Source organism: Rhinoraja longicauda, chromosome 1 (assembly GCF_053455715.1).
Source record: "Rhinoraja longicauda isolate Sanriku21f chromosome 1, sRhiLon1.1, whole genome shotgun sequence".
In the NCBI taxonomy this organism is placed as follows: Eukaryota; Metazoa; Chordata; class Chondrichthyes; order Rajiformes; family Arhynchobatidae; genus Rhinoraja; species Rhinoraja longicauda.
The window spans coordinates 139,618,913-139,644,467 of record NC_135953.1 but is presented as its reverse complement, the minus strand read 5'-3'; the positions used below and the strand labels follow the sequence as shown (position 1 = coordinate 139,644,467).

The window sequence follows — 25,555 nt, the reverse complement described above, 5'->3', positions numbered from 1 at the left end:
TACACAGGCAGGATTGGTCCTCATGTAATTTCCATCGGGAAGCAGCCCGCACAAATTGGACACTGGCTGTGACAGGTTTACTGCAGAAAAAAACTGTCTTGAAAGTCCTGATTACATGTGCCTCCTCAGAGTCATCAGACGCCATTGTCTCTTAACAACACAGGCTGCCAGTTTCAAAGTAGGAGGCCATTTAAGCATTACTTTGGACATTTTTTTTTCCTCTAATGGCATAAGACCGCAATAAGTAAAACTTGGTTACAAATGTAAATGTCGCCAATTGCCAGAAGTCTTTGAAAGAAGTCAACAAATCAGTGAAGAGGAGACTGCATCATGATCACCAAATCACCAGGTGGCGCAGCGGTAGAGTTGCCGCCTTATAGCGAATGCAGCGCCGGAGACCCGGGTTCCATCCCGACTACGGGCGCCGTCTGTGCAGAGTTTGTACGTTCTCCCCGTGACCTGCGTGGGTTTTCTCCGAGACCTTCGGTTTCTTCCCGCACTCCAAAGACATACAGGTTTGTAGGTTAATTGGCTTGGTAAATGTAAAAATTGTCCCTAGGGTGTGGAGATGGTGTTAGTGTGCGGGGATCGCTGGTCAGTGCGGACCCGGTGGGCCAAAGGGCCTGTTTCCCCGCTGTATCTCTAAACTAAACTAAACTAAATAGCTATTTTGTTGTGGCGAAGTATTCATTATTGGTAAGCTGCTGTCGTTTGCCCCTACAGAACGCTCGGGAAGCTGTTATTTGGTTGGCTGTTCATCACATGCAGAAGAAAGCCCTGGAACTATTTTCCCGTGAAGTTGCTCCAGCTGGCACTGGAATGGGTGAGTGGACCTTTTAACTGTGTCCGTTACCTCAGAAGAATATTACGTGGTTAAAGTCTGAATTTAGTTGGAGAGAAAATGATCACTATTGCATCTGTTTCCCCCACCATCCCTGACAACATGTCACAGACACCCACCACTCTGTGTAAAGCAAAACTTGCCCGGCACATCTCCTTTAAACTTGTGGAGGAAGGAACTGCAAATGCTGGTTTAAACCGAAGATGGACATAAAATGCTGGACTGGGACAGTGGTACAGCGATGACACAGGCAGCATCTCTGGCGAGAAGGAATGGGCAATGTTTTGGGTCACGAAACATCACCCATTCCTTCTCTCCACAGATGCTGCCTCTCCCGCTGAGTTAGTGTACTCCAGCATTTTGTGTCTATCCCTTTAAACTTTTCTACTCTGACCTTAAAGCTGTGCCCGCTAGAATTTTAGATAACCACCCGGGGAAGAAAAGACTACCCCATCTGTGCCTCTTGTAATATTATTCTGGTGGCGCAGCGGTAGAGTTGCTGCCTTACAGCGAATGCAGCGCCAGAGACCCGAGTTCCATCCCGACTGCGGGCGCTATTTGTACGGAGTTTGTACGTTCTCCCCGTGACCTGCGTGGGTTTACTCCGAGATCTTCAGTTTCCTCCCACACTCCAGACATACAGGTTTGTAGGTTAAGATACAGTGCGGAAACGGGCCCTTTCGGCTCACCAGGTCCGCGCCGACCAGCGATCCCCACACATTAACACTATCCTATGCCCACTAATGGACAATTTTTACTTTTACCAAGCCAATTAATCTGCAAACCTGTACGTCTTTGGAGTGTGGGAGGAAAGCGAAGATCTCGGAGAAAACCCACGCAGGTCACGGGGAGAACGTACAAACTCCGTACAGACAGCACCCGTAGTCAGGATGGAACCCGGGCAGCAACTCTACCGCTGCGCCACTGTGCTTGCCCATTCTTCTAGCCTTCTGCGAGGGCAAAGTCGCATGAATTGGAGTGTGTAAAAAGGATAAACTAGGCTTTATTTTGCTAAATCAAATGTGGTTGCTTCTCGTGGATGCTGAGTTGTAAGCTCGGGAGCATGTATTTAGGATTACTGCTAAATCAAAGGGAAAGTGGAACACTTGTTTTCACACAGTTATTAAAAGGTGATACACACTTTGTGTACTTGACTGCGAGCATTCATTAGAATGTTCTTGTAAACCATCTATGAGTTGTGGCACAAGTCCAAATTGCTCAGAGTTGGTATTTGCTGGTAATAAGGACAGAAGATAATGATTACAATGTTCTTATTGACATAGGCTTATAATTAAAATCCACGGAAGTCTTATTTTCTTTGCAACACTGAGAACAACATATTCCTTAGAATTTGCAAGCAATAATCCTTTCTAAGAAAGGGAAATACTTCTGCTAAATGAATTAAGTGATGACGTATACAGGGATTAAAAAAAACTAAACCTAAAATATTTTCCAAGAAATTGGAGATCGCCGTTTTCGCACACTGAATATGTAATGCCGATGAAAAGCACAAACAAAGGCAGAACATTGGTAGAACGTTCAGAGCATTGCGTATGGAAGTTGGGAGGTCATGTTGCAGTTGTGTAAGACGTTGGCGAGACCGCATTTAGAACGCAGCGGGTCAGGGAGGTGGAGGGTGAGAGGCAACGTTTCAGATCGAGACACTGCATCAAGAGTCTGTGCTCGTAATGTGGCCTCCTCCTCATCGGCACTCTTGTCAACAATGGCCATTTGAGGGCACGATTAGCAAGTTGGCTGATGTTCAAAAGTTTGTGGTTTTGCAGATGGTGAAGATGGTTGTGAACGATTGCAGCAGGATCTGGATCGGTTGGCCAGGTGGGCGGAGGAATAGTTGATGGAATTTAATACAGAGAAGTGTGAGGTGTTGCATTTTGGGACGTCGAACAAGGGCAGGAGTAAATGGTAGGCCTCTGGGTAGTGTTGTAGAGCAGAGGGATCCAGGAGTACATGTACATGGTTCCTTGAATGTCGAGTAGCAGGTAGATAAGGTGGTCAAAAAGGCTTTTGGCACTTTGGCCGTCTTCAGTCAGAGTATTGAGTATGGAAGTTGGGAAGTCATGTTGCAGTTGTGTAAGACATTGGTGAAACCGCATTTAGAATATTGTGTTCAGTTCTGGGCACCATGTTGTCGGAAAGATATTGTCAAGCTTGAAAGGGTTCAGAAAAGATTTACGAAGATGTTGCCAGGACTAGAGGGTGTGAGCTATCGGGAGAGGTTGAGTAGGCTGGGTCTCTATTCCATGGAGCGCAGGAGGATGCGGGGAGATCTTACGGAGGTGTATAAAATCATGAGAGGAATAGTCGGGTAAATGCACAGTCTTTTGCCCGGAGTAGGGGAACCGAAGACCAGAGGACATTGGTTCAAGGTGAAGGGGAAAAGATTTCATAGGAATCCGAGAGGTAACACAGTGGGTGGTGGGTGTATGGAACAAGCTGCCAGAGGAGGTAGTTGAGGCTGGGACTATCCCATCGTTTAAGAAACAGTTACCCAGGTACATGGAGGGTTTGGAGGGTTATGGGCCAAGCGCAGGCAGGTGGGACTAGTGTAGCTGGGACATTGTTGGCCGGTGTGGGCGAGTTGTGCCTGGGGCCTGTTTCCACACTGTATCACTCTATGACTCTATGCATGTCTCCTTCCTACTCCCGCACTGACCTGTCCATCCTCAGCCTTCTCAGTTGCTTTATCGAGGCTGAATGCAGATTGGAAGAGCAGCATCTTGCATTCCACTTTAGTAGCTTACAACTCAATGGTATGAATGTTGAATGTTCTAATTACAGGTAACCCACACACCCAGTGCTCTCCTCCCTCACACACTTGCCAGAAGACCCGGTTTTCTTCTCATCGTGTTCATCCTCTCCCCCATTTGATTCTATCTGCCTGTCATTCCCTCCCCATTAGGCTCCATTTAACACTCTCCAGCCTCCATCTCACCCTCCCACTCTCCGATGTACAGCAATACATTGGCAATCTTTCCTGTTAACTCTTAAGTCCTAATGCAATGTCTCAACTCGAAATGCCAGCTTACACCTTTTGCTTCCACAGATACATAAGTTCATTAAGAGCAGAATTAGGCCATTCGGCCCATCGAGTCTACGCCATTCAATCATGGTTGAACTATCTTTCCCTCTCAACCCCATTCTACTGCCTTCTCCCTGCAACCTTTGACACCCGTACAAATCAAGAACCTGTCAATCTTCGCCTAAAAAATACCCAAAGACTTAGCCTCCACAGCAGTCCACAGATTCACCACCCTCTGGCTAAATAAAGTTCCCCTTGTCTTCTTTCTAAAGGTACATCTTTTTTATTATGAGGCTGTGCCCTCTGGTCCTAGACTCCCCCACTGGTGGAAACAACCTCTCCACATCCACTCGATCCAGGCCTTTCACTATTCGGTTAGTTTAAATGAGACTCATCCTTCTAAACTCCAGCGAGTACAGGCCCAGTGCCTTCAAATGCTCATCATATGTTAACCCAATCATCCCCAGGATAATTCTCGTAAACCTCCTCTGAACCCTCTCCAAAGTCAGCACATCCCTCCTCAGATTTGGGGCCCAAAACTGCTCACAATACTCCAAATGCGTTTGACCAGTGTCCCATAACGCCTCAGTATTTCATCGCTACTTTTATATTCTAGTCCTCTCTCAATGAATGCGAGCATTGCATTCGCCTTCTGTACTACCAATTTAACTAGCAGATTAACCTTTTGGGAATCCTGCACCTGCACTCTCAAGTCCCTTTGAATTTCCGATTTCTGGATCCTCTCCCAATTTAGAAAAAACACCACCAAATGGCATGACCATACACTATGCTACACCAGATTCCATCTTCCACTTCTCTGCCCAATCTCCCAACCTGCCCAAGTCCTTCTGCAGAATCCCTGCTTTCTCTATACTGAGACATGGTTACAAGAGGACCAGGGCTGGGAACTGAATATCCAGGGGTACACAACGTATAGAAAAGACAGACAGGTGGGCAGAGGGGGTGGGGTTGCTCTGATGGTAAGGAATGATATTCATTCCCTTGCAAGGGGTGACATAGAATCAGGAGATGTTGAATCAGTATGGATAGAAATGAGAAATTGTAAGGGTAAAAAGACCCTAATGGGAGTTATCTATAGGCCCCCAAACAGTAGCCTCGACATAGGGTGCAAGTTGAATCAGGAGATAAAATTGGCGTGTCAAAAATGTAATGCTACTGTGGTTATGGGAGATTTCAACATGCAGGTAGACTGGGAAAATCAGGTTGGAAATGGACCCCAGGAAAGAGAGTTTGTAGAGTGCCTTCGAGATGGATTCTTAGAACAGCTTGTACTGGAGCCTACCAGGGAGAAGGCAATTCTGGATTTAGTGTTGTGTAATGATCCTGATCTGATAAGGGGACTAGAGGTAAAAGAGCCATTAGGAGGCAGTGATCACAACATGATAAGTTTTACTCTGCAAATGGAAAGGCAGAAGGGAAAATCGGAGGTGTCGGTATTACAGTATAGCAAAGGGGATTACAGAGGCATGAGGCGGGAGCTGGCCAAAATTGATTGGAAGGAGGCCCTAGCAGGGAAGACGGTAGAACAGCAATGGCAGGTATTCCTGGGAATAATGCAGAGGTTGCAGGATCAATTTATTCCAAAGAGGTGGAAAGACTCTAAGGGGAGTAAGAGACACCTGTGGCTGACGAGGGAAGTCAGGGACAGCATAAAAATTAAGGAGAGGAAGTATAACATAGCAAAGAAGAGTGGGAAGACAGAGGATTGGGACTCTTTTAAAGAGCAACAAAAGTTAACTAAAAAGGCAATACGGGGAGAAAAGATGAGGTACGAGGGTAAACTAGCCAATAATATAAAGGAGGATAGCAAAAGTTTTTTTAGGTACGTGAAGAGGAAAAAAATAGTCAAGGCAAATGTGGGTCCCTTGAAGACAGAAGCAGGGGAATTTATTATGGGGAACAAAGAAATGGCAGACGAGTTAAACCGTTACTTTGGATCTGTCTTCACTGAGGAAGATACACACAATCTCCCAAATGTTCTAGGGGCCGGAGAACCTAGGGTGATGGAGGAACTGAAGGAAATCCACATTAGGCAGGAAATGGTTTTGGGTAGACTGATGGGACTGAAGGCTGATAAATCCCCAGGGCCTGATGGTCTGCATCCCAGAGTACTTAAGGAGGTGCCTCTAGAAATAGTGGAAGCATTGGAGATCATTTTTCAATGTTCTATAGATTCAGGATCAGTTCCTGTGGATTGGAGGATAGCAAATGTTATCCCACTTTTTAAGAAAGGAGGGAGAGAGAAAACGGGGAATTATAGACCAGTTAGTCTGACATCAGTGGTGGGGAAGATGCTGGAGTCAATTATAAAAGACGAAATTGCTGAGCATTTGGATAGCAGTAACGGGATCATTCCGAGTCAGCATGGATTTACGAAGGGGAAATCATGCTTGACAAATCTACTGGAATTTTTTGAGGATGTAACTAGGAAAATTGACAAGGGAGAGTCAGTGGATGTGGTGTACCTCGACTTTCAGAAAGCCTTCGACAAGGTCCCACATAGGAGATTAGTGGGCAAAATTAGGGCACATGGTATTGGGGGTAGGGTACTGACATGGATAGAAAATTGGTTGACAGACAGAAAGCAAAGAGTGGGGATAAATGGGTCCCTTTCGGAATGGCAGGCAGTGACCAGTGGGGTACCGCAAGGTTCGGTGCTGGGACCCCAGCTATTTACGATATACATTAATGACTTAGACGAAGGGATTAAAAGTACCATTAGCAAATTTGCAGATGATACTAAGTTGGGGGTAGTGTGAATTGTGAGGAAGATGCAATAAGGCTGCAGGGTGACTTGGACAGGTTGTGTGAGTGGGCGGATACATGGCAGATGCAGTTTAATGTAGATAAGTGTGAGGTTATTCACTTTGGAAGTAAGAATAGAAAGGCAGATTATTATCTGAATGGTGTCAAGTTAGGAGGAGGGGGAGTTCAACGAGATCTGGGTGTCCTAGTGCATCAGTCAATGAAAGGAAGCATGCAGGTACAGCAGGCAGTGAAGAAAGCCAATGGAATGTTGGCCTTCGTAACAAGAGGAGTTGAGTATAGGAGCAAAGAGGTCCTTCTACAGTTGTACCGGGCCCTGGTGAGACCGCACCTGGAGTACTGTGTGCAGTTTTGGTCTCCAAATTTGAGGAAGGATATTCTTGCTATGGAGGGCATGCAGCGTAGGTTCACTAGGTTAATTCCCGGAATGGCGGGACTGTCGTATGTTGAAAGGCTGGAGCGATTGGGCTTGTATACACTGGAATTTAGAAGGATGAGGGGGGATCTTATTGAAACATATAAGATAATTAGGGGATTGGACACATTAGAGGCAGATAACATGTTCCCAATGTTAGGGGAGTCCAGAACAAGGGGCCACAGTTTGAGAATAAGGGGTAGGCCATTTAGAACGGAGATGAGGAAGAACTTTTTCAGTCAGAGGGTGGTGAAGGTGTGGAATTCTCTGCCTCAGAAGGCAGTGGAGGCCAGTTCGTTGGATGCTTTCAAGAGAGAGCTGGATAGAGCTCTTGAGGATAGCGGAGTGAGGGGGTATGGGGAGAAGGCAGGAACGGGGTACTGATTGAGTGATCAGCCATGATCGCATTGAATGGCGGTGCTGGCTCGAAGGGCTGAATGGCCTACTCCTGCACCTATTGTCTATTGTCTATTGTCTATTGTCTATACTACCTGTCCCTCCACCTATCATCTGAAACTTGGGCCAAAAAGCTGTCAGTTCCATCATCCAAATCATTAATATACAACGTGAATAGTGGTGGACCCAACACTGACCCCTATGGAACACCACTAGGCTCCAGCAGCTATCCAGTAAAAGCCCCCTTTATTCCCATTCTTTGCCTCCTGCCATCCAGCTAACCTTCTCTCCATACTAGTATTTTCTCTCTAATACCCTGAGGTCTCACCTTATTTAGCAGCCGCACCTTATCAAATGCCTTCTGCTAATCCAAGTTAAACAGCATCCACTGACTCTCCTGCTATTTACTTCCTCAAAGAATTTTCACAGATTTATCAGACAAGATCTTCCCCTGAAAAAAACATGCTGATTTCAGCCTATTTTATCATTATGCCTCTCAATACTCAAAAACCTCATCCTAAATGATGGACCTTAAAATCTTACCAACCATTGAAGTCAGGTTAACCGGCCTACAGTTTCTCCTCTTTTGCCTTGCTCCCTTCTTGAGCAGTGGAGTAAAATTTGCAATTTGCTAGTCCTCTGGGATCACTCCGAACTATACTGATTCTTGAAAGATCTTTGTTGAGGAAAGATCATTGCCTCCACAATCTCTAAAGCCACCTCTTTCAGAACCCTAGTCCAGGTGACTTACCCAACTTCAGACATTACTGTTTCCCAAACACCTTCTCCTTCATAATACCAACTCCTCTAGCTTCTACCACCCGACTATCTTGAATTTACGGCACATTGCCGATATCTGCTGCCTTGAAGACTGACGCAAAAATTCAACTTCATCTTCAAAAATTCAATTTCATCTTTTCTCTCTTTCCCAATCCTCTGGCTTCCCACTAATATTTGCAATATTATATGACTTCTCTTTTACTTTTATGCTGCCTTTGACTTCCTTTGGCAGCCACGGTCATCTCATTCTCTCCCTAAAATCTTTCTTCCTCTTTGCGATGAAAAGATCTTACTTCTTCCGAATTACTTCCAGAAACATCTGCCATTGCTGCTCCACCATCATCCCTGCTAGGGTCCCTTTCCAGTCAACTTTAGCCAACTCCTCCCTCATGCCTCTCTCATTACCTTTACTCAATATTACTACCGACACATCTGATTTCATCTTCTCTCTCAAACTGCAGGTTGAATTTTATCATATTATAGACAATAGACATAGACAATAGGTGCAGGAGGAGGCCATTCGGCCCTTCGAGCCAGCACCGCCATTCAATGTGATCATGGCTGATCATTCTCAATCAGTACCCCGTTCCTGCCTTCTCCCTATACCCCCCGACTCCGCTATCCTTAAGAGCTCTATCTAGCTCTCTCTTGAATGCATTCAGAGAATTGGCCTCCACTGCCTTCTGAGGCAGAGAATTCCACAGATTCACAACTCTCTGACTGAAAAAGTTTTTCCTCATCTCAGTTCTAAATGGCCTACCCCTTATTCTTAAACTGTGGCCCCTTGTTCTGGACTCCCCCAACATTGGGAACATGTTTCCTGCCTCTAACGTGTCCAACCCCTTAATAATCTTATACGTTTCGATAAGATCTCCTCGCATCCTTCTAAATTCCAGTGTATACAAGCCTAGTCGCTCCAGTCTTTCAACATATGGCAGCCCCGCCATTCCGGGAATTAATCTAGTAAACCTACGCTGCACGCCTTCAATAGCAAGAATATCCTTCCTCAAATTTGGAGACCAAAACTGCACACAGTACTCCAGGTGCGGTCTCACTAGGGCCCTGTACAACTGCAGAAGGACCTCTTTGCTCCTATACTCAACTCCTCTTGTTATGATAACAGCTGCAATATCAGTGCAGCCCAAGTCTAAGACAAAGTTTCTTCATGGCAGCTACAGGTCTGCTGTAATAAAGACTGCCATGGAAAAACAGGGACTCATGACTTCAGTTTATTCCATTAATGTAGATCAACAAAGCAATGGCATTGGCAATGATTCCCGGGACCGTCTCTAGTTACCTTTTAGCTATCCATGAAACAGCAATTCACCATGACCCTTTTTTCTACGTTACTTGGTCAACTTTGTATCCATGCTATCAATATCTCCTTTCCTGCCGTGTGCTTCAGCTCTTTTGATCAACTTGTCGACAGCACCTTTTCAAAAGCTTTCTGGAATTCTATTAATATCGTGTTGGCTGTGATACCCTTTCAATTTTTATCTGTCACCTCACCCAAACATTCAGTTTTGTTATATGTGATTGTTCCCTGAACAATCCACGCGGGCTTGCCTTCATTAAGCCCGAGGACTAACAATCCTGTCCTGCATCAATGGTTCCAAAAGCTTTGCCGCCACTGAGGCTAAACTGGTGTTGCTGGGCTTATTCCTATTTTTGAATAACGTTTGCTACTCTCCAATACTCATACACCAGCCCAGGTGGTAGAGCCCTGTAAGAGTCATAAATGATAGGAGCAGAATTAGGCCATTCGGCCCATCAAGTCTACTCTGCCATTCAATCATGGCTGATCTATCTCTCCCTCCTAACCCCATTCTCCTGCCTCTTCCCCATAGCCCCTGACACCCGTACTAATCAAGAATCTACCATCTCTGCTTTAAAAATATCCATTGATGTGGCTCCCTGCAGCCTTCTGTGGCAAAGGATTCCACAGATTCACCACCCTCTGACTAAAGGAATTCCTTCTCATCTCCTTCCTAAAGGACCGTCCTTTAATTCTGAGGCTATGACCTCTAGTCCTAGACTCTCCCGCTAAGTGTCAATGCCCTATCATCTAGTTAACTGCGAGAGCCTGCATTTAATCAAGAGTATAGTGCAATGTGAAGCTCTCATAGGAACACGAGCAACAAAAGACTCAAAAGTATTTTACGAATCAATGTAATTGAAAATCACAATCTTTTCTGGATTTTCCCAAATAGCAGTCAAGTGACATCGAAAGTCATTTTAAAGCTATTAACATCTAATAAAAGCAGTTACTAGGGCACATTTTTTACATACGTTGTGCCTGGCAGATGATTTCAATTATGTTGTTGACTGCGTATGTTTAGCATGTGTAGGATCAGAGTGGGAGACTATATGTAGTTACAGGAAACAAACTGCAGATGCTGGTTAAAATCGAAGGTAGACACACAATGCTGGAGTAACTCAGCGGGTCTGGCAGCACCTCGGGAGAGAAGGAATGGGGACGTGTCTGAAGAAGGGTCTCGACCCGAAACGTCACCCATTCCTTCTCTCCCGAGATGCTGCCTGTCCTGCTGAGTTACTCCAGCTTTGTGTGTCTACATATGTAGTTCCAGTCTCTTCTGTTGCAAAAGAAATAAAGATTGATTTTAGATTTAGATTTAGAGATACAGCGCGGAAACAGGCCCTTCGGCCCACCGGGTCCACGCCGCCCAGCGATCCCCGCACATTAACACTATCCTACACCCACTAGGGATATTTTTTACATTTACCCAGCCAATTAACCTACAAACCTGTACGTCTTTGGAGTGTGGGAGGAAACCGAAGATCTCGGAGAAAACCCACGCGGTCACGCGGGGAAAACGTACAAACTCCGTACAGACGGCGCCCATAGTCAGGATCGAACCTGAGTCTCAGAAGCTGCATTCGCTGTAAGGCAGCAACTCTACCGCTGCGCCACCGTGCCGCCCGTACTTTTACAAACGCTTGTAAAAGTGTACTTTGGCTTAACATTGCGGAGCACCTGTGAGTTTCCACTGCAAAACTTCCTACCAAACAACATTGTTTTGTATTTTGAAAAATGGATTCATGCTTATATTGATGAAAGTCTTCAAAACACTTTTTGAGACAACAGCAACTCCAACTTTGCACTATCTCAAATTTATACAAAACAAGGCCTTGATCATTAATCTCCATTAGGTTTACATTTGAGATTATTTAAACAACCAAACAGTGTCACAGTTTTGTATATTTAAAAGTATTCTTTGTATATTTATAATGGTGTGAACAAAAGACCATCCGCTGTGTGTATCAACAGTGATGATCGTGCGAGCAGCATCTGGCAATAGAGATTTGCCTAATTATTTGTTTGACAAAACTGCTAAAATTGTTTATTGCAGAGTTCATGTAAGTCAAATCTATTTTAAGAGATATATAGGAAGTACATTTTTCTGTGCAACTTAAATAAGGCTTCATAAATTGGGGTTTGCAGTGGCATCGAATGGATATCGTTAGAGCTGTCATTTTTATGTTAATGTGCAGTTATGGCAGATGGAGTTTAATCAAGGTAAACATGATGTGCTGCCTGGGCTGATGGTGGAGGCACATGTGATAGCAGCATTTACGAGGCTCTCTGATAAGAACATGGATATGCAGGGAATGGAGGGATACGGTTCACATGCAGGCAGTGGAGATCTTTTCACTTAGCGTCGTGTTTGGCACAGTTATCGTAGGCCCAAAGATCCTGTTCCTGTGTCGAAACAAAGAACTGCAGGTGCTAGCTTATGCCAAAGATAGATGTCGAGTGCTGGAGTAACACAGTGGGTCAGGCAGCATCTCGGGAGAAAAAATGGCAGGCGATGTTTCGGGTCGGGACCCTTCTTCAGAGCTATTCCTAAGTTGCACTGGCCTATGTTCTACATGTTTTGAGAGCGCTATTAGCATACACCACGAAGGGTAGGCTCCTATATTGTGGAACATAGAAATCTTTATGTACAGTTCCAAACGATTCCTGAAGGTGGCAGCACAGGTAGCTAACGTGATTAAGAAGGCAAAAAAATAGACGCAAAAAAATAGTCTGAAGAAGGGTCTTGGCCTGAAACGTCACCCATTCCTTCTCTCCAGAGATGCTGCCTGTCCCACTGAGTTATCCCAGCATTTTGTGTCTACCTTCGAAAAAAATAGACATTTCTGCATGGGACCCTTCTTCCGACCTGATTAAAAGGCCATATGGGATACCGGCCTTCATTAATTAGTCAGGGCATTGAATACAAGAGCAGGGAGGCAATGCTTTAAAATAATGTAATTCAAGATTGGTTTGATTTACGATGCGATATGATAGAACTTTATTTATCCCAGGAGGGAAATTGATCTGCCAACAGTCAATTTCCAGTCAATTATGGGCGCAGTGGTAGAGTTGCTGCCTTACAGTGAATGCAGCGCCAGAGACCCGGGTTCCATCCCGACTACGGGTGCTGTCTGTACCGAGTTTGTACGTTCTCCCCGTGACCTGCGTGGGTTTTCACCGAGATCTTCGGTTTCTTCCCACACTCCAAAGACGTGCAGGTTTGTAGGTTAATTGGCTTGGTAAAATGTACAAATTGTCCCTAGTGGGTGTAGGATGGTGTTAATGTGCGGGGATCGCTGGTCGGCGCGGACCCGGTGGGCCAAAAGTGCTCCGTTTCTGCGCTGTATCTCTAAACTAAACTAAACAATCATAAAACACAAAATACATGAAACATGAAATCAATGTGATGAGTGGAAAGGATTGGGGATGTGCAAAGATTGGGGTGGGGGGGGCGGGGGTAGGGGAGTCAGTCGACCCCACGATTTCAGCGAGAGCACTGCGAAAGATGTGTTGGAGTTGGAGGGGGTGCGATTCAATTATGAGAAGAGGCTAGGTTTGTTTTCCCTGGAGCAAAGGAACTAAAGAAGGGACACAACAGATAGGTAAAATTATGAAGCCTATAAACAGGGAAGACACCAGGAACTCTTCTCCATGGCAGAGCTGGATAAAACTAGAGGACACAGATTTAGGGAAAGGGTAGGAAATTTAAAGGAGAAATGAGGAGGACCTCGTTTCATCCACAGAGTAACAAGTACCAGTGACACGCTGCCTGAGTGAATGGTAAAATCAAGGTCGCTGACAGCATTACAAAAAATTGTAAAGACAAGCATTTGAATCGGGGTAAATGCAATAATTTTTATCCCTTTACTTGCGCAAGTTAATACCAAGAAAATAATGGCACTAAAACATCTTAATTAAAAGATTTATCTTTCACTTCCAAGTTGGCAGGAGCAAGATACCCATTGTGGGCATGCAGTCTGTTGGGAAGCAGAAACCATTGACTATTCCGGGGTGGTGGGACTTAGGAGGGAGGAGATGGGAGTGAGTGGGGAGGAGAGTGCCAGGTTCTTTGAAGACGTCTCAGGGTTGCAGTCTGATTTGGAGACCCAGACTTAGGTCCTTTGATTGAAAACGTTCTAGTGTGATACACTGCCTTAAAGTCAGAGAGTCAGCATGGAAGCAGGGCCTTGGGCCAAACCATCCCGTGCCGACCAAGATGCCTCATCTACACGAGTCCCATCTGCCCGCATTTGCCCCATCCCCCTCTAAAACGTTATTATCCACATACCTGTCCAAATGTCTTTCAAATGGTGTCTGCCTCAACTAACCCCTCTGGAAGCTCGCTCCATATACCCACTAACCTTTGTGTGAAAAAATCGCCCCTCGGGTTCCTCTTAAATCTTTCTCCTTTTATCTTAAACCTATGTCCTCTAGTTCTTGATTCCCCTATTCTGGGTAAAAGACTCTGTGCATCTATTCTATCTATTCCCCTCATGATCTTATACACCTCTATAAGATCATCCCTCATCCTCTCGAGCTCCAAGGAATAAAGTCCTGGCCTGCCCAAACGCTCCCTATAGCTCAGATCCAAAATTCCTGGCAACATCCTCAAATCTTCTTTGCACTCTTTCCAGCTTAACATCTTTCCTATAGCAGGTTGATTATAACTGAATACAATACTCCAAATGTGGCCTCGCCAACATCTTGTACAACTATAACATAACATCCCAACTCCTATGTGTGGGAAAGAACTGCAGATGCTGGTTTACACCGACGATAGACACAAAAAGCTGGTGTAACTCAGCGGGACAGGCAGCATCTCTGTTTCTGTACCTGATGACTCCAGGGCTCAGTCACATACCTTTCACTAAACACCCTTGTATATGGAACCAAACTCACCAGTTTAACAACATAGTGTTAACAACATATTGGATTAATTTTTGCATTTAAACCCATAATTACATTTACCCATCTGTAACCTTTAAGTCCTATGTACCGTCATCCCAGTTTTTTTTCTCAACATCTAGTTACAAAGCCACTTATGGTAAATTTTGTTTCATCATTGTTGTACTCAAAGCAGAAATTCACATTTAACTTCCCTAACCCAAAATTTCAAAACCCAGAGATTTCTCGGACTCCAGAGGTTGTGCCTCTGCTAACACCTCCCCGGCTTCCTTCATTGCTTTTAAATGCATGCCATCTGCGCACAATTACTTTCTACTTTTAGTCCCTTTGAAAACGTGAGCAGTGGCTCCTCCACATCCTGCTCAGGTATTTTACTGCCCCATTTCCTACCTTCCCCTGCAAAGCCTGAGGCAACAATTCTCAATAAATGCCTCTGCATTCCATTTACTGTCAATAATTTAACTTAACTACAGGAACTGTAGACCAGTAAGCTAACATCTGTGGTTGGAAAGTTACTGGGGAGGATTCTGAGGGATAAGATACACATGTGGGCGGTCACGGTGGCGCAGCGGTAGAGTTGCTGCCTTACAGCGAATGCAGCGCCGGAGACCCGGCTTCCATTCCGACTGCAGAGTTTGTACGTTCTCCCCGTGACCTGCGTGGGTTTTCTCCGAGTCCTTCGGTTTCCCCCCACACTCCAAAGAAGTACAGGTTTGTAGGTTAATTGGCTTGGTAAATGTAAAAATTGTCCCTAGTGGGTGTAGGATAGTGTTAGTTTGCGGGGATCGCTGGTCGGCGCAGAAGGGCCTGTTTCCGCACTGTATCTCTAAACTAAACTGAATGTATTTGAAAAGATTAGTTGGTTGGGGGTAGACAGCATGATTTTGTGCATTGGAGATTGTGTCCTACGAATTTGATGGAATTTGATGGAACCAAGAAGGTTGATGCGGGCAGGGGTTTCGACATGGTCTACATGTGCTTCAGCAAGGCTTTTGAGAAGGTTCTGCAAGTTACGCCGCTGGAAGGTTAGATCGCATGGGTACCCCAGAGATAGCTGACCAACTGGACTTAGAATTGGTTTCATGATTGGAAGCAGAGGGTAATTGCAGAAGGTCATTTATCAGACTGGAGGCCTGTGACTAGTGGTATACCTCAGGGACTGATGCTGGGCCCATTGCTGTTTGTTATCTATATGAACGATTTGGATGAGAATGTACAAGGCATAATTAATATGTCTGCAGACGAGACTAAAATAGGTGGTATTGTAGACAGTGAAGGTCATAAGGGATAAGAGTAGAATTAGGCCATTCAGCCCATCAAGTCTTCCCCGCCATTCAATCAGAGACTGATGCTGGGCCCAATGTTGTTTGTCATCTACATCAACGATTTGGATGAGAATGTACAAGCATAATTAATAAGTCTGCAGACGAGACTAAAATAGGTAGTATTGTAGACAGTGAAGGTCATAAGGGATAGGAGTAGAATTAGGCCATTCAGCCCAAGTCTACTCCGCCATTCAATCATGGCTGATCTATCTCTCCCTCCTAACCCCATTCTCCTGCCTTCTCCCCATAACCTCTGACACCTGTACTAATCAAGAATCTATCTCCGCCTTAAAAATATCCATTGTCTTGATTTCTACCATCATTTGTGGCAATGAATTCCACAGATTCACCACCCTCTGACTAAAGAAATTCCTCCTCATCTCCTTCCTAAAAGAACGTCCTTTAATTCTGAGGCTATGACCTCTAGTCCTAGACTCTCGCACTATTGGAAACCTCCTCTCCACACCCACTCTATCCAAGCCTTTCACTATTTTGTTGAAGATGGTTAACAGGAATTGCAGCAGGATCTTGATCCGCTGGGCAAGGGGGCCGAGGAATGTATTGTATTCTTTACCTTTCTTTTTAAAGTTCTAACTCTCTTCTCGGCCCTTTGAACCTCAAATCTATCTTTCAATCTTTCTAGCTTTTTGTTTTCTTCCTGGTTTTCATCTGTAATTCGTTCATTTATCTTGTATTTAATTATTTTCACTCACACAATGCAGAGTACACCAAGATACTTGTAAAGGACACATAACAATAGCCATGAAGGCTCTAACGTTAAGCATTATTAGGAACTCACTAGAAACTAAATTTGAGCCTTTAACCTTTCAAGAACGGTCACTTAAAGGACCGCAGTAGAGTTGCTGCCTTACAGCGAATGCAGCGCCGGAGACCCGGGTTCCATCCCGACTACGGGTGCTGTCTGTACGGAGTTTGTACGTTCGACCCGTGACCTGCGTGGGTTTTCTCCGAGATCTTTGGTTTCCTCCCACACTCTAAAGACGTACAGGTTTGTAGGTTAATTGACTGGGTAAATGTAAAAATTGTCCCTAGTGTGTGTAGGATAGTGTTAATGTGCGGGGATCGCTGGTCGGCGCGGACCAGGTGGGCCGAAGGGCCTGTTTCCGCGCCGTATCTCTAAAAACTAAACTAAACCTGGATTTGTTTTTTAGTATGTTACTGCCAAGCTCGATTGCCTACCTACCCTGTAATTACGTAGGGATAAACTGGTTTAAACCGAAGACAGACACAAAAGGCTGGAGTAATTCAGCGGGTCAGACAGCATCTCCGGCATCTATATATTTTGTTTGGGCAGCTTACAACCCAGCGGTATGAATATTGATGTCTCTAACTTCAAATAACCCTCTCTCTCCGTCCCTCCCCCACCCTAGTTGTCGTACTAGTTTTACTGTCACCCTCGATCTGTATACCCGTCGTCACCTACCTCATAGCCAACAATGGTCTATTGTATGCCCCACATTTCCTTACCGTTGCTTTATTGCAAATCTTCCATTCATTTCTCCCAAATACAGTCTATATATCGCATTCCCCTTTCCCCAGCCTCTCAGTCTGAAGAAGGGTCTCGAACTGAAACGTCACCTATTCCTTTTCTTCAGAGATGCTGCCTGTCCTGCTGAGTTACTCCAACACTTTGTGTCTACCCTGTAGTTATATTTGTTGTGGCCAATTGGCCAAAATGCATACAGCTGCATTGATACGTGTCCTGTCAAAAGAAAAGAAAATGCATGGTATGAATGCATACACAAATATACAAAACACCTTATTTTATTAGGTTTTTAAGTTTGTATGCTATTCCTGTCTCATGGTTCAGTTGAACTACCTAGTTCATAAACTATGTCTTTGAAGACATAGTCTATAACTATGTCTGTACGGAGTTTGTATGTTGTCTGTATGGAGTTTGTACGTTGTCTGTACGGAGTTTGTACGTTGTCTGTATGGAGTTTGTACGTGTCTGTACGGAGCTTGTACATTCTTCCCGTGACCTGCGTTGGTTTTCTCCGAGATCTTCGGTTTCCTCCCACACTCCAAAGACGTACAGGTGTGTAGGTTAATTGGTTTGGTAAATGTAAAAATTGTCCCTAGTGGGTATAGGATAATGTTAATGTGCGGGGATCACTGGTCGGCGCGGACCCGGTGGGCAGAAGGGCCTGTTTTCGCGCTGTATCTTTAAACTAAGAGGGTGACATTCTGAACTTGTTACATGTTAAGAATCTGTGATTTGATTGTTACATATGCAAGGAAAGGGGACAAACAGGAAGTCATTAAGCCCAAGAGGAGCAAATGTTGTTCTTCCTGCACATTTTTATCTTTGATGAGAAGTATTATTCAGTGAAAGATAATTAGAGTCATCGCGTGTGGAAACAGGCCCTTCAGCCCAACTTGCCCACACCGGCCAACATGTCCCAGCTGCACTAGTCCCACCTGCCAGCATTTGGTCATATCCCTCCAAACCTGTCCTATCCTTGTACATGTCTAACTGTTTTTTAAATGTTGGGATGGTCCCTGCCTCAACTACCTCCTCTGGCAGCTTGTTCCATACATCCACCACACTTTGTGTGAAAATGTTACCCCTCAAATTCCTATTAAATCTTTTTTCCTTCACCTTAAACCTATGTCCTCTGGTCCTCGGTTCACCCACTCTGGGCAAGAGACTGTGCATCTACCCAATCTATTCCTCTCATGATCTTATACATCTCTATAAGATCACCCTTCATCCTCCTGCGCTCCAAGGGATAGAGTCCCAGTCTCCTCAACCTCTCCCTATAGCTCAGACCCTCTAGTTCTGGCAACATCCTCGTAAATCTTCTCCTTACCCTTTCCTGCTTGACAACATATTTCCTATAACACGATGCCCAGAACTGAACACAATACTCTAAATGCGGCATCACCAAAGTCTTATACAACTACAACATGACCTCCCAACTTCTATTCTCAATACTCTGACTGATGAAGGCCAATGTGCCAAAAGCCTTTTTGACCACCCGATTTACCTGCGACTCCACCTTCAGGGAACTATGCACCTGCATTCCTAGATCCCTCTGCTTTGCAACACTCCCCAGAGCCCTACCATTCACTGTGTAGGTCCTGCCCATGTTAGACTTCCCAAAATACACCTCACGTTTTTCTGCATTAAATCCCATCAACCATTCCTCAGCCCACTTGGCCAATTGAACAGGATCCTGCTGCAATCTTTCACAACCATCTTCACTATCTGCAAAACCACCCACTTTTGTATCATCTGCAAACTTGCTAATCTTGCCCTGTATGTTCTCATCCAAATCAGTGATATAGATGACAAACAGTAACGGTAACACGAACCCTGAGGCCCACCACTAGTCACAGGCCTCCAGTCCGAGAAGCAACCTTCCGCCGTCGCCCTCTGCTTCCTTCCATGGAGCCAATTTTCTATCCATTCAGCTAACTCTCCTTCGAGCCCATGCGATCTAACCTTCCAGAGCAGCCTACCATGCAGAACCTTGTCAAATGCTTTACTGAAGTCCATATATACAACATCTACAGCTCTGCCCTCATCAACTTTTTTGGTCATTTCTTCAAAAAACTCAATCAGATTTGTGAGACACGACCTCCCACGTACAAAACCATGCTGACTATCCCTAATCAGCCCCTGCCTGTCTTAATGCCTGTGGATCCTATCCCTCAGAATACTCTCTAGTAACTCTCCCGAGCTCACTGGCCTATAGTTCCCAGCATTTTCCCTGCAGCCCTTCTTGAATAGAGGCACAACCTTTCTCCACCCTCCAATCTTCCGGCACCTTTCCCATATTTAAAGACGACTTGCAAATTTCAACCAGGGCTCCCGCAATTTCCTCTCTGTTTCCCCACAATGTCCTCGGATATATCTGATCAGACCCTGGAAATTTGTCTATCTTGTCAATTATTAAATCCAATTATTCAGAGGGGAGATCAATGGGTTAATTCAGTTCTTGCACCTCACAGCTTCCCTTTATTTCATTCATTGAATCGGATGCACAAACACATTTTTAATTTAAGGGCCTGTCCCACTTCAGGCGATTTTAAGTCGACTGCCGGTGACTAGGCTGTCGCCGACAGTTCGTCGCGGTGTCGCGGGCATGATCGTGAGGAGTCTTCCAAGAATCCTAGTGGATCTCAGCGCGTCGCTGAGAAATCATCCGGAGTGAAATTTCTCGGCGACAGCTGGCTTGTCGCCAGGTATCGTTGCTTATTGCGGGCGCTGTCGCATGGTGTCCCTAGGTTTGCTAGGTTCCCTTAGATGCATTTAGCAGCACATTATATTAAAATAAGTAAAGTCATTTCAAAATACCATAAAATGCTTGTGTTTAACCAATTTATTTACTGTCAGGACATTTGACAGGTAGATTGGAGGCGACAGTTTGACGGGCAGGTAAACGTGGGAATTTCACGATGTTTAGGGCCATCAGCCATTACATTTAAAGTGGGCTCCCAACCCAGATATGTAACCTAGAAACCAGAAATGCATCTCCCGCACATTTTCAGAGAATGCCACACACTTTTCACAAAAATCCATTTAACCACTTTTTTTTAATACAGCTATTAGTAAATTGGTAGTAAATCCAGTTTATGCCTTGTTACAGTGAAGTTTGGTTTTTAAGTAACCCATACAAGATGTTATAGTTCAAAACTCTCAAGTACTTACCGACTTGTCAGTGATTTCAGCAAAAGCCAGAACGCCGAAGAAGCGTTGACAGTGTGGGAATTTCACGATGTTTCGGAAGACGGTGTAATCTCGACCTGACTCGGCATTGTCGTGGTCATTGTCGTGGTCATTGTCGTCGGGTAAATGAAAAGTTTGGCGATCTGCTACGACTTTGACAGTCGCTGGCAGTCGCCTTAAAATCGCCTAAAGTGGAACAGGCCCTTTAGTTTAGAGATGCAGCGCGGAAACAGGCCCAATTAACCTACAAACCTGTATGTCTTTGGAGTGTGGGAGGAAACCGAAGATCTCTTAGATAACTCATGCAGGTCACGGGGAGAACGTACAAACTCTGTACAGACAGCACCCGTAGTCGGGATGGAACCCGGGTCTCTGGCATTAAGGCAGCAACTCTACCGTTGCACCATAGTGCTGCCCCTATGGTGAACTTAAGATTGTAATGTCCTTATCATGCTACACAAATTCATTTCTCTCTCCTGATGAATTATGTGCTAAGGGGACAGTTTGTTTAAAGCCAAACATGTGCTCCAAATAATCTCTTTGACAGCATGGATACATAGAAAATAGGTGCAGGAGGAGGCCATTCAGCCCTTCGAGCCAGCACCACCATTCAATGTAAACATGGCTGATCATCCACAATCAGTACCCCGTTCCTGCTTTCTCCCCATATCCCTTGATTCCGCTAGCCCTAACTCTTTTGAATGCATCCAGTGAATCGGCCGCCACTGCCTTCTGAGGCAGAGAATTCCACAGATTCACAACTCTATGGGTGAAAAAATCTTTCCTCATCTCAGTTCTAAATGGCCTACCCCTTGTTCTTTTAACTGTGGCCCCTGGTTCTGGACTCCCCCAACATTGGGAACATTTTTCCTGCATCTAGCTTGTCCAGTCCTTTTATAATTTTATACGTCTCTATAAGATCCCCTCTCATCCTTCTAAACTCCAGTAAATATGGCAGTGGGTTGTAGATGTTCAAATTCCAAGATATTTAAACGGTTGAAGTAATTTGTTTCAGGTGTTTAACATGTGTGCTGTAGACTTCAAATGATGTGAAACTCTGCCCCATAATTACTTGCAACAAAATGCTAAAAAAAAGCACTGCGGGGGACTCCCATTGGTCTGTCTGCTTTTAATATACTCTAATCATAATTTTAATGTGCAGTGTTGTTTCCCGAAGCCAATTGCTAATATATGCGCACTGCAGCAGAATCTGACTGGAAGAACAATTAAAGTTTAATGTGTGGGAAGGAACTGCTGATGTTGGTTTAAACCGAAGATTGACACAAAAAGCTGGAGTAACTCAGCAGGACAGGCAGCGTCTCTGGAGAGAGGAATGGTTTAGTTTAGAGATAAAGAGATACAGCGCGGAAACAGGCCCTTTCGGCCCACCGGGTCCGCGCCGACCAGCGATCCCCGCACATTAACACTATCCCACTCCTACTAGGGAAATTCTTTTTACATTTACCAAGCCAATTAACCTATACGTCTTTGGAGTGTGGGAGGAAACTGAAGATCTCAGAGGAAACCCACACAGGTCACGGGGAGAACGTACAAACTCCGTGCAGACAGCACCCGTAGTCGGGATGGAACCCTGATCTCCGGCGCTGCATTCACTGGAAGGCAGCAACTCTACCGCTGTGCCACCGCGCCGCCCCAAATGGGTGACTTTTCAGGTCGAGATCCTTCTTCAGACATTAACCTACAAACCTGTGCGACAAACCTGTTTGTCAGTTTAATGTTTTGTAAGGCATTCTTTACTTAAAACTGTAATATCCAAGTTTAAACAGTTGTTTCTTCTTTAACTATTCCCTGTCACAACTACAGATTGAAGCATATGTTCCAATGCATTTCCACCTTATGCCACATCTCTGCACAAAAAAAGTTTCAGTGACTGTGACCATTCTGCTGTCAAAGGAATCATATGCAATCAATAATATCACAAAATGCTGGAGTAACTCAGCGGGTCAGGCAACATCTCAGGAGAGAAGGAATGGGTGACGTTTCGGGTCAAGACCCTTCTTCAGACTGATGTCAGGGAAGGGGGTGGGACAAAGGTAGGATGTAGTTGGAGACAAGAAGACAGTGGGAGAACTGGGAAGGGGAGAGGAAAGAGAGGGACAGAAGAGCTCCCTGAAGTTAGAGAAGTCAATGTTCCTTCCGCTGCGGTGTGAACTGCCCAAGCGAAATATGAGGTGCTGTTCCTCCAATTTGCGCTGGGCCTCACTCTGATAATGGAGGAGGCCCAGGACAGATAGGTCAGACTAGGAGTGGGAGGGGGAGTTGAAGTGCTGAGCCACCGGGAGATCAGGTTGGTTGAGACGGACTGACCATATGCAATCAATATGTGAGCGTATTCCAAAAACATTTTTTGAGGCAAAGTTTAAACTTTTTTTTAAATTGCCGGTGGTGCTGTTAGCTGCTCATTGCTCATGTGCCTACAAGTCCACTATTGTTAGTGAGTCTGCGCCTTGTCTCCGTTTTAAGCTGAGGTATTGCATATAAGTCAGAGCAATTGAATTGAATACTTTATTGGCACATGTGACAAGTCACAGTGAAATTCTTTGCTTGCCTACCCAAGGTATGGAAATACAGCAGTTGCCCATAAAGGGTGCTTAAAAGGTTACAAAATCCCCCCGCCCCCCCTCCGTACCAGGTCCCCCTTTGTTCTTCCCCTCTCCCCCCCCCCCCCCCCCCCCCCGCTCATGGCGGTCTGCCCAGGTCCGGTCCTCTGTTTTTGATATCTACATTCAAAGCAGGAAGATAACCAGGGAGAAGGTAGAACTGCTCAAGGCTCGGAGTCTGGGGATGCAGGCAAGGTACTAAACGAGTACTTTGCATCTGATTCCACCAAGGAGAATGACATGGAGAACAGTGATCAGTGTAGAGAAGGGGAGTGCAAGCAAGGGGAGTTTGTGATTAAGGAGGAGGAGGAGGTGTTGGGGCTCTTAAAGAACAATAATGTGGATAAATCCCCAGGGCCTCACGGAATCGACCCCAGGTTATTGGGTAAGGCAGGGGAGGAGGTTGCAGAAGCCTTCTCCACCCACAGACAAAGGTCGCAGAGGACTGGAGAGTAGCTAATGTTGTTTGTTTGTTCAAGGAGGAAAGTTGACAGGGAATCCAGGGCATTATAGGCCAGTGAGCCCCACATCAGTGGCAGGGAAGCTGGCAGATTGAATTCTTCGAGATAGGGTTTACTGTCATTTGGAAGAGAATGGGTTAATTGTGGACAGTCAGCAGGGCTATGTGCAGGGCAGATCATGTCTTAAGTGACAGTGATCAAAGAGGGTAGGACGGTGATTTTAGTAAGGCATTTGATCAAGTTCCGTGTGGTAGACTGATCCAGAAGATGAAGATGCACGAGATTAACTGTGACTTAGTCTGGTTTATTACTGTCACGTGTACCGAGGTGCAGTGCAAAGTATTTTGTTGCTTGTTATCCAGTCAAACCAAAAGACTAGACATGATTACAATCAAGCCGTCCACAGTGCACAGATACAGGATAAAGGGCATAACACAGTGCAAGGTAAAGTCCGATTAAAGATCGTTTAAAGTTTTAGATTTTTTTTTTTTAGATTTAGAGATACAGCACGGAAACAGGCCCTTCGGCCCATCGAGTCTGCGCCGCCCAGCGATCCCCGCACATTAACACTATCCTACACACACTAGGGACAATTTTTACATTTACCCAGTCAATTAACCTACATACCTGTACGTCTTTGGAGTGTGGGAGGAAACTGAAGATCTCGGAGAAAACCCACGCAGGTCACGGGGAGAACGTACAAACTCCGTACAGACGGCGCCCGTAGTCAGGATCGAACCTAAGTCTCCGGCGCTGCATTCGCTGTAAGGCAGCAACTTTACCGCTGCGCCACCGTGCCGCTCAGGGCATTATAGGCCAGTGAGCCCCACATCAGTGGCAGGGAAGCTGTCGGATTGAATTCTTCGAGATAGGGTTAGGAATTGAGGTAATGAAATAGATGACACAGACAGCTGGAGTAACTCAGCGGGTCAGGCAGCATCTCTGAAGAAAAGGAATAGGTGACGTTTTGGGTCGAGACTCTTCAGACTGAGAGTCACAGGGAAGGGGAATGAGAGATATAGACGGCTCGTTAAATAAACGAATGAAAGATACTCAAAAAGCAACGATGATCAAGGAAAGGTGGAGCACACAATGGTCCATTGTTGGCTCTGCGGTGGGTGATAACGAGTTATAAAGACAGTGAAACTCGTCAGGATGACAGTGAAATTAGTACGAGGACTGGGGGGGAGAGAGAGCGGATCCAAGGATAATCCTCAACACTGAATTCAGTCTGAAGAAGGGTCTTGACCCGAAACGTTGCCCATTCCTTCTCTCCAGAGATGATGCCTGCCCGCTGAGTTACTCCAGCATTTTGCGCCTACCTTCAATATTCATACTGCTGGGTTGTAAGCTGCCCAAGTGAAATATGAGGTGCTGCAGGGGAAAGTACCTGGGGAGAGGGTGGTTTAGGTGGGACGGGACGAGTTAACCAGGGTGTTGTGGAGGGAAAGGTCTCTGCGGGAAGCAGAAAGGGGTGGAGATGGGAAAATGTGACCAGTGGTGGGGTTCTGTTAGAGGTGGCAAAAGTGTCGAAGGATTATGTGCTGTATGCGACGGCTGATGGGGTGAAAGGTGAGGGGACTAGGGGGACTCACTCTCATTTGCATCTAGGGTGAGACTGGTTCTTGATTATGCTGGTGGCCTTGCCGAGGCAGTAGGTGTAGATGCAGTCTGGTTTGCGTGATGGTCTGGGTTCGGTCCACATCTCTCTGCAATTTCTTGCTGTCTTGGATGGAGCTGTTCTCAAACCATGCTGTGTGGTCGGTAGGTGGTTTGTCCTTCCTCGGACCACTGTCGGTAGGTACTCACCACTGCTGACCGGGAGCACCCCACAAGCCTTGCCGTTTCAGAGATGCTCTGACCCAGTCGTCTGGCCATAACAATTTGGCCCTTGTCAAAGTCGCTCAGGTCTTTACTCCTGCCCATTTCTCCTGCATCCAACACATCAACTTCAAGAACTGACTGTTCAC

The 25,555-nt window shown here is 45.4% G+C and overlaps 1 protein-coding gene across 1 annotated transcript in view; it reads left to right on the top strand.

Annotated features, from left to right (window-relative positions):
• Positions 1-25,555, top strand: part of LOC144597784 (uncharacterized) — a 126,188-nt gene that overhangs the window by 57,470 nt on the left and 43,163 nt on the right. The window contains exon 13 of the mRNA XM_078407366.1: positions 724-823. Within this exon, the coding sequence (XP_078263492.1) occupies positions 724-823 (100 nt within the window). The remainder of the gene's footprint in view (positions 1-723; positions 824-25,555) is intronic.